The sequence below is a fragment of the Pleurodeles waltl genome, chromosome 4_2 (assembly GCF_031143425.1).
Source record: "Pleurodeles waltl isolate 20211129_DDA chromosome 4_2, aPleWal1.hap1.20221129, whole genome shotgun sequence".
NCBI classification, from domain to species: domain Eukaryota; kingdom Metazoa; phylum Chordata; class Amphibia; order Caudata; family Salamandridae; genus Pleurodeles; species Pleurodeles waltl.
In genome coordinates, this window is record NC_090443.1 from 614,268,412 (window position 1) to 614,285,414 (window position 17,003).

Genomic DNA, 17,003 nt, shown 5'->3' on the forward strand with positions numbered 1-17,003 from the left:
GCTCCCAGAGAGGTCGGCCACCAGGAGTCGCCCCAGGCTGAGGGGTTAGCACCGAGGATGAGGATCTCCATCTTATCTGAGTTCAACTTCAGTTTGCTGTTCCACATCCATTCGGCGACGGCCTTCATTCCTTCGTGAAGGTTGGATTTGGCGGTGAGGGGGTCCTTGGTGAGGGAGAGGATTAGTTGGGTGTCGGTGTAGGAGATGATGTTGAGGTTGTGTAGCCGGGCGAAGCGGGCGAGGGGGGGCCCTGTAAATGTTGAATAGTGTGGGGCTGAGGGACGATCCTTGGGGAATGCTGCAGATGATCTTGGAGGCTTCGGAGCAGAAAGGGGGGAGGCGGATGCTCTGGGTTCTGCCGAGAGGAAGGAGGTGGTCCACTCCAGAGCTTTGTCCCAGATCCCTGCATTGTGGAGGCGTGTGTGCAGGATGCAGTGGCAGACGGTGTCGAAGGTGGCTGAGAGGTCCATGAGGATGAGAGCCGCGGTTTCGCCGTTGTGAAGCAGGGCCCTGATGTCGTCAGTGGCGGCGATGAGGGCGGTTTCGGTACTGTGGTTGCTGCGGAACCCTGACTGGGATGGGTCCAGGATGTTGTTTTCTTTGAGGTAGTGGGTCAGTTGTCTGTTGACGATCTTCTTGATGACCTTGGCTGGGAATGGGAGCAGGGAGATGGGGCGTAAGTTCTTGAGGTCTCTTGGGTCCGCCATGGGTTTTTTGAGTAGGGGTTTGATCTCAGCATGCTTCCAGCTCTCGGGTAGGTCGCGGTCTCAAAGGAGATGTTGATGACTTTGCAGTAGTGGGGTGCGATGGTGGCGCTTGCTTTGATAAAGATGTGGTACGGGCATGGGTCTGACTGAGATCCAGAGTGGATGGTGCTCATGGTTTTGATTGTGTCGTCTTCGACAAGTGTGACCTGAGCTCCGCCGCTTTCCAGATGGTGTGCTCTGGGTCATTGACCAGCAGACAATCCACAGACACGAATGACACACTGCATCCATTAGCAGACCTGAGACCACCCCATGACTCAGGGAGAACCATAACCCCTGGTTTGTGGCTCTCAAGGTTGTCAGCTGCAACAGCTTGGTGGAACGTTTTATGGACTACCTGCTCTGAAGATACCAGATGACACTTGATGGTGTCATGCCGGCTCCTGTGCCTTGCAGAGCCTCCACTCAGTGCCTATTGATGGATACCCACTGACTATACTTTCTAGTATTGTCAGGCATGTGGGTTCTCTATACCATCACTCCATCACCCAGGGAGACTAAGGTTAACTGTACACTCTCCCCAGCACTATCAAGGGACATCTCCTCCCTAAGTTCTACACTAGCCAGCCCCGATGTCTGCCTACCAGTGGGGGGCTGCGCCTACTTGGAACACTTGAAGTTCCCTTCCTGTTGACATTCATAGCACTTCACAGGAGCCTCCCCTGCAGACTTGTTCTCAGGAACCACTTCTTTTTTTCATGGGGTAAAGGAACCATATTCCGTGGAACTAGGCTGGGGTGCATCAGAGAACTCCTTACTCATTTTGTCCTCCCCTCCTTCTTCTGGTGAGGTCCCAACCCACACTTCTGGTGTGATCCCCCCACGTACCTTCTTAAGGACCTGGATCTTAACCAAGTGGTCCTCCTCCTTAGCAAGCTCTCTGGGGTCAGTGAGCTTACTGTCAATGAGGTATTGGTGCAGATCTGGAAAGCAAGGACTAACCAGGTGCTCTGTTGCAAACAAATTATTCAACCCCTGGTAATCTTTTACCTCACTGCTCTTCCCTCTTCACCCAGTCATCCAGTGCTTTGCAAAAAGAATGCACACAATCCACTCAGGTCTATTGGAGAATCTTCTGACTACCCTGCAGTTTCTGCCATGCTCAATCCCATGGTAGCTTGGCACAGAGCAGACAGGATTAACTCAGAGGAAAGGTGTAAAGTATTTGTGGAACACCTCAAAAAGTAACACAGTGAAAACACACTTCAAAAGGTTCACACACCAGATTTGGAAAATACAGTAATTTTATTAAATATAACAAGAACAAAATGACAAAAAGCCATTCAGTGCATCTGGAGATATGGAGTGTCAAAGACTTAAGGGTAATTAGTGCCAATTGTGGATATCTAGTCACACCAGACCGGGACAAATTCATAAGTTCAGGTTGACAGCAATGGAGTGCGGGCCAGCTACAGAAATCCAGTTAGGCCCGCTGAACAAAGTACCTTAAATCCTAGTTTGCAGAGCATTGCAAGGATCTGCGTCAAAGTAACACTGTAATGTATTGGTTCCTAGGTGCAGCGAGGTTGTGGTGTCACATCCTGTGTTGCAGAGAATCCCTCAGATGAGGGCTTGCAAATTAAAATCCAGCATTGAGGATGTGTTGCGCACTCAAGGCAATGCGTCGGTTCCAAAGAGCTGTGAAGCTGAGATGCAGAGTCTAATGTTGTCATTGAGGCTGCCATTGACGAGAAATGTGGGAGCCTGCAAAGATGCATCATGCAGTGGCGGTTCTGAAGACGCTGTGGAGGCGGTGCAGTCCTTTGCTACAATTCTGACTAACTCAGCAGCAGTGATGCATCAGTTCTACTCGAGGTTGACCGTGCAACATAGGAAATGCATTGGTTCTGCTGAATTCACAGAGGCTGGCAGAGCACCTTAAGCCCATTTCCAAAGGTCCAGGACTGGGGTGGCACCACTTGGCAGGGTAGACTCAAATATGGTGCAGGTGCAAGGTTATTAGAAGCCTGTTGATTCCCTGAGGCTTGTGATCTGCAGGCCAGCCAACTAACCCTTGTAGTCACTCTGGGGGTCTGGGTTCAAGATTGCAAGTCCATTCCTTCTCAGACAGACAAGAAGGCAAAAGGCAGCAGGTCAGCACAGCGGGGACTCAGTCCTTCACAGCAGCAGCCAAGCTGAGCTGCAGTTCTTTCAGCAGTGCAGCAGTCCTTCTTCCTGGCAGAGTATCCACAGGTCCAGAAGTGTACTCAAGAATTGGTGTCTGAGGTCCTACATTTATACTCACTTCTAACTTTGATGTGGGGAGAAGCTTTTAGAGGTGCCCCTTTAAGGTACTCAGCTACCCTGCCTCTACTGCTCTGGCTTCTATCTGCAAATGGCATGCAGCCCTTTGTGTGGAGCAGGACACATCAAGTGTAAGTAAGCCCAGCTCCTCCCTCCCATCCTGACAGTGATGGTCCATCTAGGCACATCAAAGTTCTTTATTGTGCACAGATGTCTAGCAGGAACACACAGAGCCCAATTTTCAAATATTCCCAGTCATGTAACCCAGAGAAGGGCAACATGCACTAAATGGCTGAGGCAGGGAAAAGCTTACTTTCTAAAACTGGAATTTAGAAAATATGTATTTAAAATCTGACTTCACCATAAGTTAGGATTTTTCATTACAATTCCAAGGACAATAAATATGAACTGGCACCTGTTCCCATTTGGAAATTACAGCTTATTAAATGTAATAAGGTAACTCTATTGTTATCCTATGAGAGAGGTAGGCCTTATAGTAGTGAAAAACAAACATATGAGTTTTCGAGAACCAGGACATGTAAAATTTGAACCTGCATGTCCTACCTTTTAAATATAATTCATCCTGTTACTGTGCTGTCCAGAGCCTCCTAAGGGCAACCTATATGTGTTAAAAAGTAAGGATTGGGCCTGGCAAATGGTCCATCTTGCCAGGTCAAAATGCTGTTTAACTTGCATACACATGCTGCAATTTCGGGCCTCAGACATGTTTCAAGTGATACTTAAGTAGGTGGCATAATCACTGATGCAGGCCCACTAGTAGCATTTAATACATAAGTATTGGGCAGAAGAAGTGCCACTTTACTAGGGACTTTCAGGTAAATTAAATATGCCTATTGGGTATAAGCCAATGTTACCATGTTGTAAGAAGTGAGCACATGCACTTTAGCACTGGTTACCAGTGGTAAAGTACCCCGAGTCCTAAGGCCAGCAAAAACAAGATCAGCAAATTTAAGGGGAGGAAGGCAAAAAGTTTGGGGAAGACCACCATAAGGCTGACAGGTCTATCAGTTAGAATAAATTAAAGTTTATAAGCAGCTCTCACTGCCCATTTGATTCTCTGTACCTATGTACTGTGTAGAGGAGACCGTCATCTGAACAAATATCATTGTTAAGTTGCAATTGAACTTCATATGCCTCTCTTGTTTGGGGGACATAATATATTTTCCACATCCTCTCAAGTGTGTGAAAATAAATCATTCTTAATGTTAAGTGGGTAGAAAAAGTGGCATTCACAACTGGGCCAAATTATTAAATGTTTTTTTCCAAACAATGTAATCTTCTGTGCATAAATATGTGGTTTGATAAATATAGTCTTGAGCAAGGAATGAAAGTGAAGTTTACTTTAGTCTTACTAAACATCTTAGCTCAAGACAGCTAGACTCTAAGAATCATATAAGTATATAAGGGGTATGCTTCAAAGGAATTCAGGAGTGAAGCAGCTATAAGTGTGAGTAATGGGTCAGTCAATATTGATGACATGTCCTTTTTGTGGGGATTATTGATGATGTTCTCTTAAATAAATATCACACCTTTTACAAGGTTGTTCTCCCCACCTCCATTCTTGACTGATATGAAGCATGCACCAAAAAAACTATAATAAAAGATATAAAGTGATAGATGGAATGCTTAAAATTATCTCAGCCACTGATGTTTTTCCCATCACCTCACCACAGATTAAATCTGGTCATAAAAAAACCCAGCATTTGTCCTGATCCAATAGAGACAATCCAACTCAAACTGCCATGGTAGGTCCTACCTAAACCGAACACAAACAACCCAAGACTAGTTTCTGCTTATTTGGGCTTCTTAATTTGGGTGTAAAACAGTTACTTTCCACATTGAGCAAGAGACCCACATTAGGGTGTAACCATGGCACTTATGGCGTAACAATGAAAAATACAAAAAAGTGATGGTTGGAATGCTTAAAGTAATTTCAGCAACTGATGATACATTAGGCAGCATCCCAGTCCATCCTATTGTTATGGTAACCATGAAACCTCTGATAATGCATAGCTATATGAAAATGGGTTTTGATCCTGTTCCAATGTGAACAGTCAAGACTAAACTGCCAAGCAACCTCCTTCTTAAATTGGAACACAACCATCCCTAGGCCAATTCGGATCTATTTGGGCCTCCTCACTTGGGTGCAGTTTGGTTCCAGTAGTACAACGAGCATGGGACCAATGTATGGGTATACCCTTTTACACTTAGGGTGCCACAATAAAGAATCAAACAAAATGATGGATAAAACACTTGGATTCATCTCAGCCACTCCTATTTACTTGGTGCTGCATCCCAGTCCATTACTTTTTGCCCATCATGCCTCCTCAGACAGGTACCAGACCCTTTTTTATATTCTTCATTGTAAAGCCATATGTGCAGTAGGTGTACTGGCTAGCTCCTGTATGAGGTGGCATGGCAAGAAGTGGGCAACAGAACACTGGACTAGAATGCAGCCCAGTAGCCTAGATGAAATCAAGCATTCCACTGATCACTTTTTTGTGTTCCTCATTGTGGCAAATAATTTGGCATCTGTTAAGAACACAGATACCTCCACCCTCTATACCTTTAAAAGGCCTGGTAATATCATCACCTTTAAATTGCAAGTGTGAATCATGAAGATGGAGTGGCTTAAAATTAACTGATGCATGAGCTTCCAGATATTGAAGTACAACCTATGCTCAAAATGAGGCTCTTAAAATAATCATGAGCATTGTCAAGATGTTAACTTAACTGTTGGCCTTAACACATTATCATTGCAGAAGACTTTGCTTAATGCATATAATACATCACCCCTTACAACCTCTAAGGTGTTTCTACTATATAATTTGTAAATCCTTCAAAGTGTATTTTTAATGTGCAAATTCTGATTCTGGGGAAATATTAAGAAGCTCTGCTATGTTCTATTCTTGAACCTTACAATTACATTAGCAGATGCTCATGCTTCATATAGGCCCTTTACATTGCTTTCACTACACAGATTTTAGGAAGCATCTTTAACCTTTGAACATGGTAGCACATCATATTTGAAAATCTTTAACAACATTTTGACTCTACTATTGGTCTATTAGAACACTGGAATGTTGAGTGCTTTATTGAAGACAATGAAGAAGCTGTGGCCTTTATGCACTGGTATAGACCTGCTGCTGCCAACATTTCAATGTCCTAATACAAAGCCTCTTCCTTTCTCTTTCCCCTGCCTCTGGAAAAACATATTAATTAGGGGGAGGAAAGCAAAAGGCAGAGGCATGCAGGAGGACACACACGCCTTCACCCTTCCCTCCTCCTGTAGCTCAGAGCTGCTAGGGCTTCGGAAGGAGGGAGAAGGGAATGCTGCTCAGCTCCAGGTCTCCCAGGATTGGCTGCAGTACAAAAAGCAGTTCAGCTAAGTCGGAGAGAATCAGGGGCTGACTTTAGCCCCCTTTCACAGCTTTTGCTGTGAATGTTCAACAGCTTACAGCCCTGGCCCTGCAAGTGGCTGTTAACTGTAGAACATTAACAGTACCAGCTGTGAAGAGAGGCTTTGTAGCGTAGGGGGATTTGAACCACTCAGGCTCTGAGAGGCCTTTGTTTTGATAATTAAAACATTCTGCACTGATGGGTGGAATGTTTTAATAGCTTTATATCCTTCTGTAGCAGGGCTACGCTGGCCATTAAAGGTTTGCTCCCTTGTTAAAGGCCCTTGCTATTGGCTCTGGCCTTTAATGCTTGTGTGGGCCTTTAACGGCCAGTATATTCCGCTATGGTGGTTTATGAAGCTATATCAGAACATTAGAATGTTGAGAGCTACACTGAGGGCAATGGAGGTTTTCAGGCCAATAATGTCTGGTATAGCACATTCTGCTTAAATATCCCAATCGTTTTAATTATGTTTCTCTCTTTTTAATTTAGAACATTCCACCCTCGGTGGATTGAATGTTCTAGTATCACTATAGCACTTCTTCCTTGAGCAATGCTGTTTGTTAAAGGCCTTCTCCCTCGTTATTGACCCTTGCCTGTGGCCTGTGGCTCAGGTCATTGCTCAGTTTCATATCCTTTACCAAATATTATAGCCCTCAGCAGGGGGCTCTAATACTATATTATAGACTGCACTAATGAATGTTCTTGATATTATTGTAACACGTTTATGGTGTAATATCAACAATTTCACTGATGTAAAGACGATTCTTTCCAGTGACTATAATGTCCTGGAGATAAAGGAGCATGATAGCATGTTGTATGTTAGCAGCAGGAGTCAGGCCACTCTAACCTGTGTGAAGTCTCTCTTTTAGGACTCACTTAAAATCAGAGTGTGACTCAAGTTCAGCTTGCAACTTTAGGAAACTTTCACACAAACCTCCAAAAAATAATGAATCCCATTAAACTTATTTTAAAAAGTGTTTTTGACTTGGAGCTTAACCAAATCAGTTGACAGAACACAAAAAAAGTTTTTTCTGTATGGCCAACTTGTGCTTATGACGCCAGGAAATAGTAATTTAAGAATGATCCGCCCATTAGCACACTTGACTGACACAATGATTTGGAGGACAAATTCACTTGCAATATTCAGAATGTTTTGGATTTAACTGCTTAAGTTAGTAAACTTGGTTTGGAAAAACATATTTTCTAATCAGTGCATACAAAGAGAAATTAGCATATGCAGTTGGAGACATTGAGTAAATAAACATACTCTGTTATTTTTTTCGGATGCTACAGGATCTGTCATCCAGGCTCCAAATCTGGTTCCAGACGTCTTGATGGTAATAGGGCCTGTTATTTTCATCAATTTCCCACATGCTGAAATTAGAAAAAATGCATGAAGTAATTTATTGACAACTACCTCGATTCCAATGATATTTGACACTATTTAGACTATTAACTTTCTATACTATGTATTGGGATTTTGAAACTCACCATTGTAAGCAAATTAATATATCTGTTTATTGGAAAATAGAACCAATACGCTTAATGGAAGCAGGCCTATACATAAGAAAGCTAATTCTCCCACACAAGACATCTGGTTACAGATTACTTAACATTTAGCGTACATTTTTGCCCAAATATTTATGAAACTATATAAATGATCGGCATCTGCATTCTACCCTCTAGGTACACATTGGTAACAGAAAGAACAGTCTATTTGTATCATTGTAAGTCAGACATATATTTCACAATGTATTGGATAATCAGTCAATAACCCTACAAGGAATGAATGAGCTCAGAGCAGAGGACCAATGTGAGTATCACCAGAACAACAAGGATATTATTCACAGCCCTTTGAGTGTTCATTGATTGTATTCACGAAGTATAGAGCATTTCAAGCTTGAAGACCCTGTACTGAAAATCGATGATCACCCCTGTTTTTTGACCATGTGAGTTTGGGACATTGGTAAACACTGGCAGGCTGAGTAAGGGCCTAAATTTGGAGTACAGTGCGTGATCATTTCTTAAGGATAAGTATGTGCAAGTTAAGTAGATATTATTAAATGAGACTAGTGAGTTTAAATTTCTTAAATAAGATTTGCAAGTTAATTAGTTGATTCCTAAAAGTGATCTGTGTAATGACCAGAATACGGCAGAGATCTCTTAGCCAATGATCTTCAGTCCTCTATTTTTAGTAGCCACAGATGTGGCATCTCACACTCGCTTTAATTGCCTGTCAGCACTGTTAGGCAGTGAGACTCCGGTGACCTCCACTTCATAAGGTACTGTTTGGAATGTATTAAGAATTCAACCGTAGCTAGGAGTGTGCACTATTTTCACAAGCAAAGTTTTTCAAACTGCCCGATTTTCATCTTTTTGCAAGTTTTTCCAAGATTTCCAATTTAGCTTCACTTTTGCTTAAACAACATTTTTTAATCAGATTGTTAGATCATTTTCAATGTAGGGCGAGATAATTTTCACATTAATCATACCCAGTTAAGTGGGAAAATGGATATGTGCAACATAAATTGTTGGTAAATCTTTGATTTACATGTTGAAGTGGTGAAGAAAGAAAGTTCACAAACTTTGTGACGCTGTAAACGTTTTCATAGACTAGCACGTGGTTGGAAGCCCAAATACTGCAACTTTGCACAACTGCACAAGCCTGCCTGGAACAATGTACATGGCCAATTGAGGGCAATTGGTAGTTCCCCAATTTGAAGAAGTCTTACTAAACCACTGTGTACACCTAGGATTGAATTCACAAATTGCCATTCCAAATCACCCACAATTCTATACTTTTTCTACATAAGCAAGTGTTAATATTGGAAAAATCGATCTTGATATGCACCATGATACGTTCACACATAAAAATGAAATTGCATCCCTATTGCCGGATTCACCATCATGAACTCTCCGTCAACCCCGAATCGAAAGTACATGGACAGACAGACTCTGAGATCTAGGCCTGAGGTTACTGATTGACAGGTCACAGGTGGGGAGCACGTTACAAGCAAACAAACATACAAACAGGAAACACAGGTCAGTCCCACAGATAGGTGCAGCAAGATCACAATGGTCCCAGGAGACTGACCCTAATAAAGCACACATGGCAAGAGGGTTGTGCACCATAAAGTCAGATGCCACATGTAGTTAGAACACTTAGCCAATCAGAACACAGTATGCACAGTACATTGCGTGATCCCGCGCTACTCAGGCCGGACATCAGAACACGTTATCCACTGACCTTCATTGAGTTCACACAAGGTCGAGGCACACCTGCATTTGTTATCATACCTTATTTATGACTCCAAGACAACTGCTCACATTCTTGATCAAGAAAGGAATGTTTAAATTGTTTTATGGTGCTCAGAGAAGTGCATAAACTACCACTCAGAACAATTGCACTTTGAGACAGTCCTCAGACACCCGTTCTGTAACTGTTCTCCCGGCCAGAATGTTTTATTAAACAAACTGTTCCAAACAACCCTTGCCTTTAGTTTTTTAAGGTAAATTCACATTCAAGCAACATTTTGGTGAGCCAAATAGGAGCTGACTGGTACCTCGGACCTGACTGCAGCCAAAGGAAGAGCACCCCACCTGCATGGATTCATATTTACGTAAGAAGGAAAGTTGAGAAGACACAGCAGTTGATTAGAAGTTGTGCTGAATCCGCTGGGGGGAGGTCTGTCCTGAAGCCACTGCCCGAAGAGCAAGAAGCTAAATCAAAGCCCTAGTCCAGCATTTGGCATATGGCAAATTCGGAAGAATCATAAAAATTTAACGTGAGTGCCCCCCAACAGACAAAAATCTGGCATGTCACCTATTTTATGTGTCCAAACTGAGTAGTCACAAGGCGGCCTCAGTGGTTTTCCCATGGAAGTCACCTTTATTTGATAGTCAGCACGCTAGGAAAGGTGAATGTTGTTTGTTTTTTGTCCACTTGGACCGCTGGGTGTGATACAGATTGTATGTTTGTCCCCTGGGTGTGACACAGGGTTGAGGCTTTGTCTCTTGGGACGATGGGCGTGACACAGATAATACACTTGTCCTCTTGTGTGACACAGGGTAGAGGTTTGGCACTTGGACCACTGGGAGTGGCACAGATGCATGCTGCCCCCTGAGTGTGGCACAAGGTTGAGACTTGTTTCCTTGGACCGCTGAGTGTTACACATGTGGTACGATTGTCCTCTGGTGTGACACAGGACTTGTTCACTTGGATTGCTGGGTGAGAAACAGATTGTATGCCTGACCCCTGGGTGTGACATAGGGTGTGATTTTGTTTTTTTTGTCACTTGGACCGATGGGCATGACATAGATGGAACACTTGTTCCCTGGGTGTGATACAGGGATTGAAGCCTCACCGCTTGGACCGTTGGGTGTGACACAAACGGTACACATATGCCTTGGGTGTGATATAGGGCCCGCACCTTCATCTTATTTTTTTGTCTAAAAAAAGTGTTTTCAAAGTGCTACCAGATTCTTAACACTGTGGTATCTCAAAGTAGGTTGGATTGCTTGGTGTGACAGAGATTGGATGCATGACCCCTGGTGTGATATAGGGTGTGATTCAGATGTTTGGGATTAGGTGTAGCTTGTGTTTGGCCAAGAATGGCCTGAGGTTGTCAAGTTATTCCTTTTTCTCAGCAGAATTGTTATTATCTTTGTCCCAGAGCCGATATTGACAGACTATCAGACGCACTAAGTCCTGTGTACCCCCTGTGACAAAGTAACATGCGCTGGAAGTGGGCTAAGGTATTTTTGGCAAAGTCATCATCTTTTCTCCATCACTTTTCTTTTTTGTTTTCTATTTTTGAAAATTGATGAAATTTCATGTTTCTTTGATATTGTGGTGCTGGTAAATTAATGCAACTGTGTTTTGTCTTGAATGTTTTGTTTGTCAATGACTTGTGCTATACGAAGGCATTGCTATTTCTCAAAATGTATGCCAAAGTAACGTTTGTTATTTGATGCTAAGTTCCATGATATTTGAACTAACGATTGCACTTACTTCCAGGTTGTGACCCTTCATATGTATTGCTATTTATGCCTATGGAACATTCATGTTGATGCATCTGTAAATAACTCTGAGCAGCTCATAGTAAACTTGGTAGAATTAAAAATCCCCATGTATATATTTCCCCACTACCAGAATAAAACTTAAGATTTTCTAACATGAGAAAAGCTAGACCTATATAACCTAAGAGTCCCTAAAAAACAGAAAAACTAGAAGTCTATCTGTATGTAAAAAACTGCTCAACTTATGGAATTGCCACTAAAACATCTCCAAACCAGGTTGCACACACAGGCTAGAAAACATAACAAGTTTTGCCACAAATGGCATACACACACTAAGGTACACCTGTTTCCCTGGCCAATGGAGGAAACCTTTGACACTAACATAATCAAACACATGCGGACGCAAATATGGACCAAGTACGTAGGGCAAAAGAAGGACAGAAAGCACTACTAGAATTATGGGCCACCTTTGAGGAGGCCCAGACTGATAAACCTAACCCACAGAGAGCAAGAAACTCATATGCACCTCCCCCACTGTATGCAGGAATGGAGGTGCTCTCCCCGATTCCTGCTATACCGACATTAGGTTACACCAATCCACCATTTGAGGGGTCTACAGGGTTACCTACCAAAAAACGAACTGGTAGGTTCAGGCATGACCATCTAACAAGTCAACAGACTCATGCAATCTCAACGCCATCCGCAGTCCAGCCAGAAGGGCAAAGGCTCTATAAAGAAGCAAAGAAAAGGCCTTACAGTCCAGACAGCACCCTGACCTACTCAGCAGAGTAGGCAGGCAAACGCACCAGGCAGCAGAGGGAGCTGGCAGCACCTGTTCAGTACGTTCATGCTGCGACTACCATGGGTGAGAGGGGCAAAGTGGGAGGAGTGCGGAGGAGAGAAATGGTGGGAAAAATGGCAGGAGGTTGGAAGGGCAACCGGGCAGAGTGGGAGCAAGCCCGAAAGACCAGAAGTGCAAAGGCCCTAAAAAGAAGTAAAGAAAAGGCCGTCTAAAAGGCCAGTCAAGACCCTTCCCAATTGAGCAGAGTAGGCAGGCAAAGGCACCAAAGCATGGGGAGTGGGTAGGACCTGCTCAATGTGGTCATGCTACAACAACCAATAAGTAGGTGTTAGGGTCTGCAGGGGCAAAGAGGGAGGAGGGCGGGAAGGGAGAAACAGCGAGAAAAAGAGAGCGGGAGAGCAGCAGGGCAGAGCGAGGGCAAGCCTAAAATGCCAAAAGGGCAGGGTCCTTAAAAGGAGCAAAGAAAAGGCCTAACAGGCCAGTCAGCAGCCTGCCCTACTCAGCAGAGCAGGCAAGCAAATGCACAAGGCAGCTGAGGAAATTGGCCATAATTTACATAGTGCATTTGTGGGGAGAATTCTCACTTCAGTCACTCTTGACAGGTAACTCTCAATAAAGAGATACAAAAAGAGAGAACCCTGCCCCTTTAACTACTAAAGGGGAACAATACTTCCAGTCCTCCTGTTCTATTTTGTGTGCACTCTTCCCGTACACACCTCACAGCTCTGAGGCCTGTGATTATTTATGGAGGCCAGTGCTTAAGAATGACCTGTGTCATACATTCTGTATTACTTTTGTTTTTTTTTACTAATTGTGATCAAGCTAATAAAGGGAAGAAATCTTTGCTTTCTACTATGTCATGTTGGTAAAAAGAGGTAATTTTCATCTCTTATTCTAAAACTGATGTTGTATGTCCTGGTTTTGTTCAGGTGTGGTTGCTTTGGTAGTCATGCTTGCTCAATTTTGTGTATTGCATATTAAACAGATATATGGATACAAATTCTGTCAAAGCTAATTACAAATGGATTAGGAGGTGATATCTGGATTACATGCTGAGGCAGGTGTGAGCCAGGTTTCGGTGATAACAACAGATCTGGGCTGAGAGTAGTTACGGTGTCCCATATTTCTGTGGCGTGTTTGCAGAGCGATCTAGCATTGAGCAGTAGGCACTGTAGTTGTTTCTCTGGCTTGGGGGGGGTGGCAGTGTGGGTCTCGGTGATGCATGTAAAGTGGCATCGGAGGCAGGTGAATGCCAAGACAGTGGTCCAGAGAAAGATGATGGAGCAGTTGTTGTCTCGGTTCCTGAGGGGAAGTCCTGTTCAGGGGCAGAGATGCTGGTAATCTTCAGTACTACAGTTCTTTATTCCTTAACCCATTATTTACATTTCCTCCTTCCCTCCCTTGTTATATGGAAGTGCTTGTGGAGGCTTGGCATAATCAGGAGGACTGGAAGTCTTGTTCTCTTTAGTAGATAAAGTGAGGGCGGTTAACTTTTTTGGGTTTATTTTCTGAGAGGGGCTTCTTTAAGGCGATTGACATGAGGATTCTCCTCACAAATCCATTGAGTAAGTAATGGAACAATGAATAAGGAATCAGAGTAATTAAGTTTACTGTAAGTAATCCTGACATTCTGTCCCATCCTGTTGTTTTAACCCATAATCCAAGTTCTTGATTCTTCAGGTCTAATTGTTATGTTTGATAAAAAAAAAGAATACCGCAGTGGATATCAATTATGGCTATCTTTTTGACGCAGTATTCTGCATTACCGAAAAGACATCTACATTGAGACAGTAAGAATGATATAACGCATTCTGAAATGTTCAATGTTAAGGAACCAGCATTTCAGTCTCTGTCCCACTTGCACACTTATGGAATGAAGCACACATGTCGTCCTCCAAGCCAAGAACACACACGTCCAGAAGATAAGCATTGCATATAAGCAATGGACTGAAAGCGTCCCTAAGAGCTGGGGTGTTTCAAATAGCCGAATACAATTGTGAAGGTGAGACATTCAGCAGAGACAACAGCCCATCGCCAGTGCAGAACGCCTGCTCTTTCCTAATGCAAGACACAAAGCTAGCAAAGTCATGAGTTCATTAGAAAACCTTTATGTTAAATACCTTGTGTTCTAATTCCAGTATCCACCCAGTACAATTTGCACCGATATTTGAACCACCTGACATAGCAAAAATGACATTTGCACCATTTGACATTGCGAACTCCCTGTCCAAATACTAGGGCGAAGTTGCACTGGTATAGATGCAAGCTGCATGATCAAGGAACGTCTGTACAAAGTTGCAGTGCGACTATTCTAATCTACGTTTTCCGAGGTAGCAGTATGTCTTTAACTTGATTTCCATTACATCAAGGAAAGCAGGGTTATTCGTAAAACGCCAAGTTAGCTAATCCATAGTCACAGTATTCCTATATCTGTAAATATTTCTACAGTAAGCACTGCTTAAGAACCTTGAACAAGTAGTGAACTTAATACATCTGTTTAGATTAGTTTAACAATCCTGAAAAACGAATTTTTTCACTCCTGTGGGATGTGCGGTCGTTTTATTTTAGCAGAACAACATTTCAAATGTGTTATAACTCTCTAAGAATCGACATGTGTATGTCAAAATACATTTGCTGTGCAAACCTTCAATTACATTCAAAACCTAAGTAAATACCTTCTCTGTTGTCAAAAAATTATGTTATTCAATAGTTCCTGCAAAAATGTTCCCTTGGGCTGTGAAAACTGTAATAAGTGATGTTCTACAAAACGGGAAACATCCTTTATGCCGACTTTTTTATAACGAAGTCCTGGTTAACGAAAGCGGAACAACGCTTTCTTTAACCACGACTTCGTTATTTTGTGCCTTAACCACGCATGCCCTGAACAACGAACATGCATGGTTAAGGTACAAACAAGGGAGTCGGCTGAGGAGGACGACGCAGATGAGTCGACGACTCAGGTAAGTGGGGGGTTTTAGGTTTTGGGGAGGGGTGGGGGGTCGGGGTTTTAGGTTTTGGTGTGGGGCGTTTTTGGTTTGTGGGGGTGGGGGGTTGGGGGTTTTAGGTTTTTGGGGTAGGGTTGGGGGGTGGGGCGTTGTTGGTTTTGGGGAGGGGGTGGGAATTCGGGGGTTTTAGGTTTTGGGGTGGGGTTGGGGGGGTGGGGCGTTTTAGGTTTTGGGGAGGGGGTGGGGGGTCGGGGTTTTATGTTTTGGGGTGGGGTTGGGGGGGTGGGGTGAGGCATGCAGGATCAATGGGTGCCTGCTACTGATGACTTTTCCAGGAATGCCTTTACAATGAAATATCGTTGTTAAGGCATTCGTGGTAAAGGCATTAGTAGTAACAACGAGGTCGGTGTTCCGACCTCGTTGTTTAGGCACCCGTTGTTTTGTCAGTCGGCATTCCGTCGTACAACCCTGCAAAACAGCGTATTTTTTAATTGGAATTTAAACAAGCATTTGTAATGCAACGGGTCTCGCGTTTGCTCGTGTTAGAGCTAATAGCGTTGTAAACTCCTAACCGGACTTTTCTTGTGACATAAACCATGTACGTAACCGGAAAAAGTGCAATTAACTGTGTAACAGGGTCAATATTATGCAAACCGCTCGACTTCTGCCAAGCGAGATCCCGTTGTGAAATTAGAGAAAAAGTAGTCCACAAACCGAATGGAAAACAGCGAGCCTTGCATGTTTTCTGTACTTGGTCGATGTTCTCGAGGAAGGCTAACCACTGGAAAAGGCATGACGTATGTGTGCCTTCCACTAATTAAATCAAGTAGATTCTAACAGGCAAGCCCACGAACCAATAAAAGACACTGACGTCACATGGACGGGGCTCCGAGCCCTTATTAATCCCTAAAGTGTCTTGCTAGCGAAACGCATGCGCAAGCGCATGCGACGCAGGCACGACCCTAAAAATATAGCAAGAGTTTTGCAAACTTCAGCTTCGTTTTAAAAGGTGGAAATAAAGCAAGGATTTTTTTCCTTTGTGCAGACAGAGATTTGGAGACTAGTATCTGGGTTGCTGCTATGATATTTATTGGTCAGACAGAGATAAGGATGAGAGGAAAAAGAAAGAGTGGACCAAAAATAGAGTTGAAAAAACATATTGTGGGGTCCTTCTTTCGCCCATAGCTGCTCACAACTGAGAAAATGTCGATAAATATTTCTTTCAATGCAGCTATTAAAAATACGTTTGTGGCCAAAGTGAATTTTTATGCCCCAAAAAGAAATGTATTGATGACATAAAAGTAATACATTTGTGCGTGAAATGAAAGGATTCATGTCAAAAAGAGAGACTGTGATTAGAGTCAAAGAGAGCACTCCACAGAAAGACTAGGGCCCATATTTATACTTTTTTAGTGCCGCATTTGCGCCGCTTTTTGACGCAAAAACGGCGCAAACTTGCAAAATACAATTGTATTTTGTAAGTTTGTGCCATTTTGGCCTAGGAATTTCAAAAGAATGAAGGTCGATCGTTGTGTACCCAAAATCAAGTAGATCTTGCTGCACCACATGCAGCATCATTAAATGTACAGCAATAGCAACATTAAGTGACCATTTAGAATTAAATTATTCAAATAAAGAATAAAGATAGTGGAGACAGTGATGTAAATTTGATAAAGATTCTATTGAGTGGCCTCCAATCACTAATTGGTACATTGTAGAGAAGACATGAGTGAACTATGAATTGTCACTTTATTCTCCAATAAATAATAAAATAACAGTAGCATAAATAGAATGGACTGAGCT

At 43.0% G+C, this 17,003-nt stretch overlaps 1 protein-coding gene across 2 annotated transcripts in view; it reads right to left on the bottom strand.

Annotated features, from left to right (window-relative positions):
• The window catches only part of OLFM3 (olfactomedin 3), a 645,496-nt gene that overhangs the window by 15,092 nt on the left and 613,401 nt on the right, over window positions 1-17,003 (bottom strand). For both annotated transcript variants that reach the window (XM_069232188.1, XM_069232187.1), the window contains exon 5: window positions 7,702-7,808. In XM_069232188.1, coding sequence (XP_069088289.1) covers window positions 7,702-7,808 — 107 coding nt within the window. The remainder of the gene's footprint in view (window positions 1-7,701; window positions 7,809-17,003) is intronic.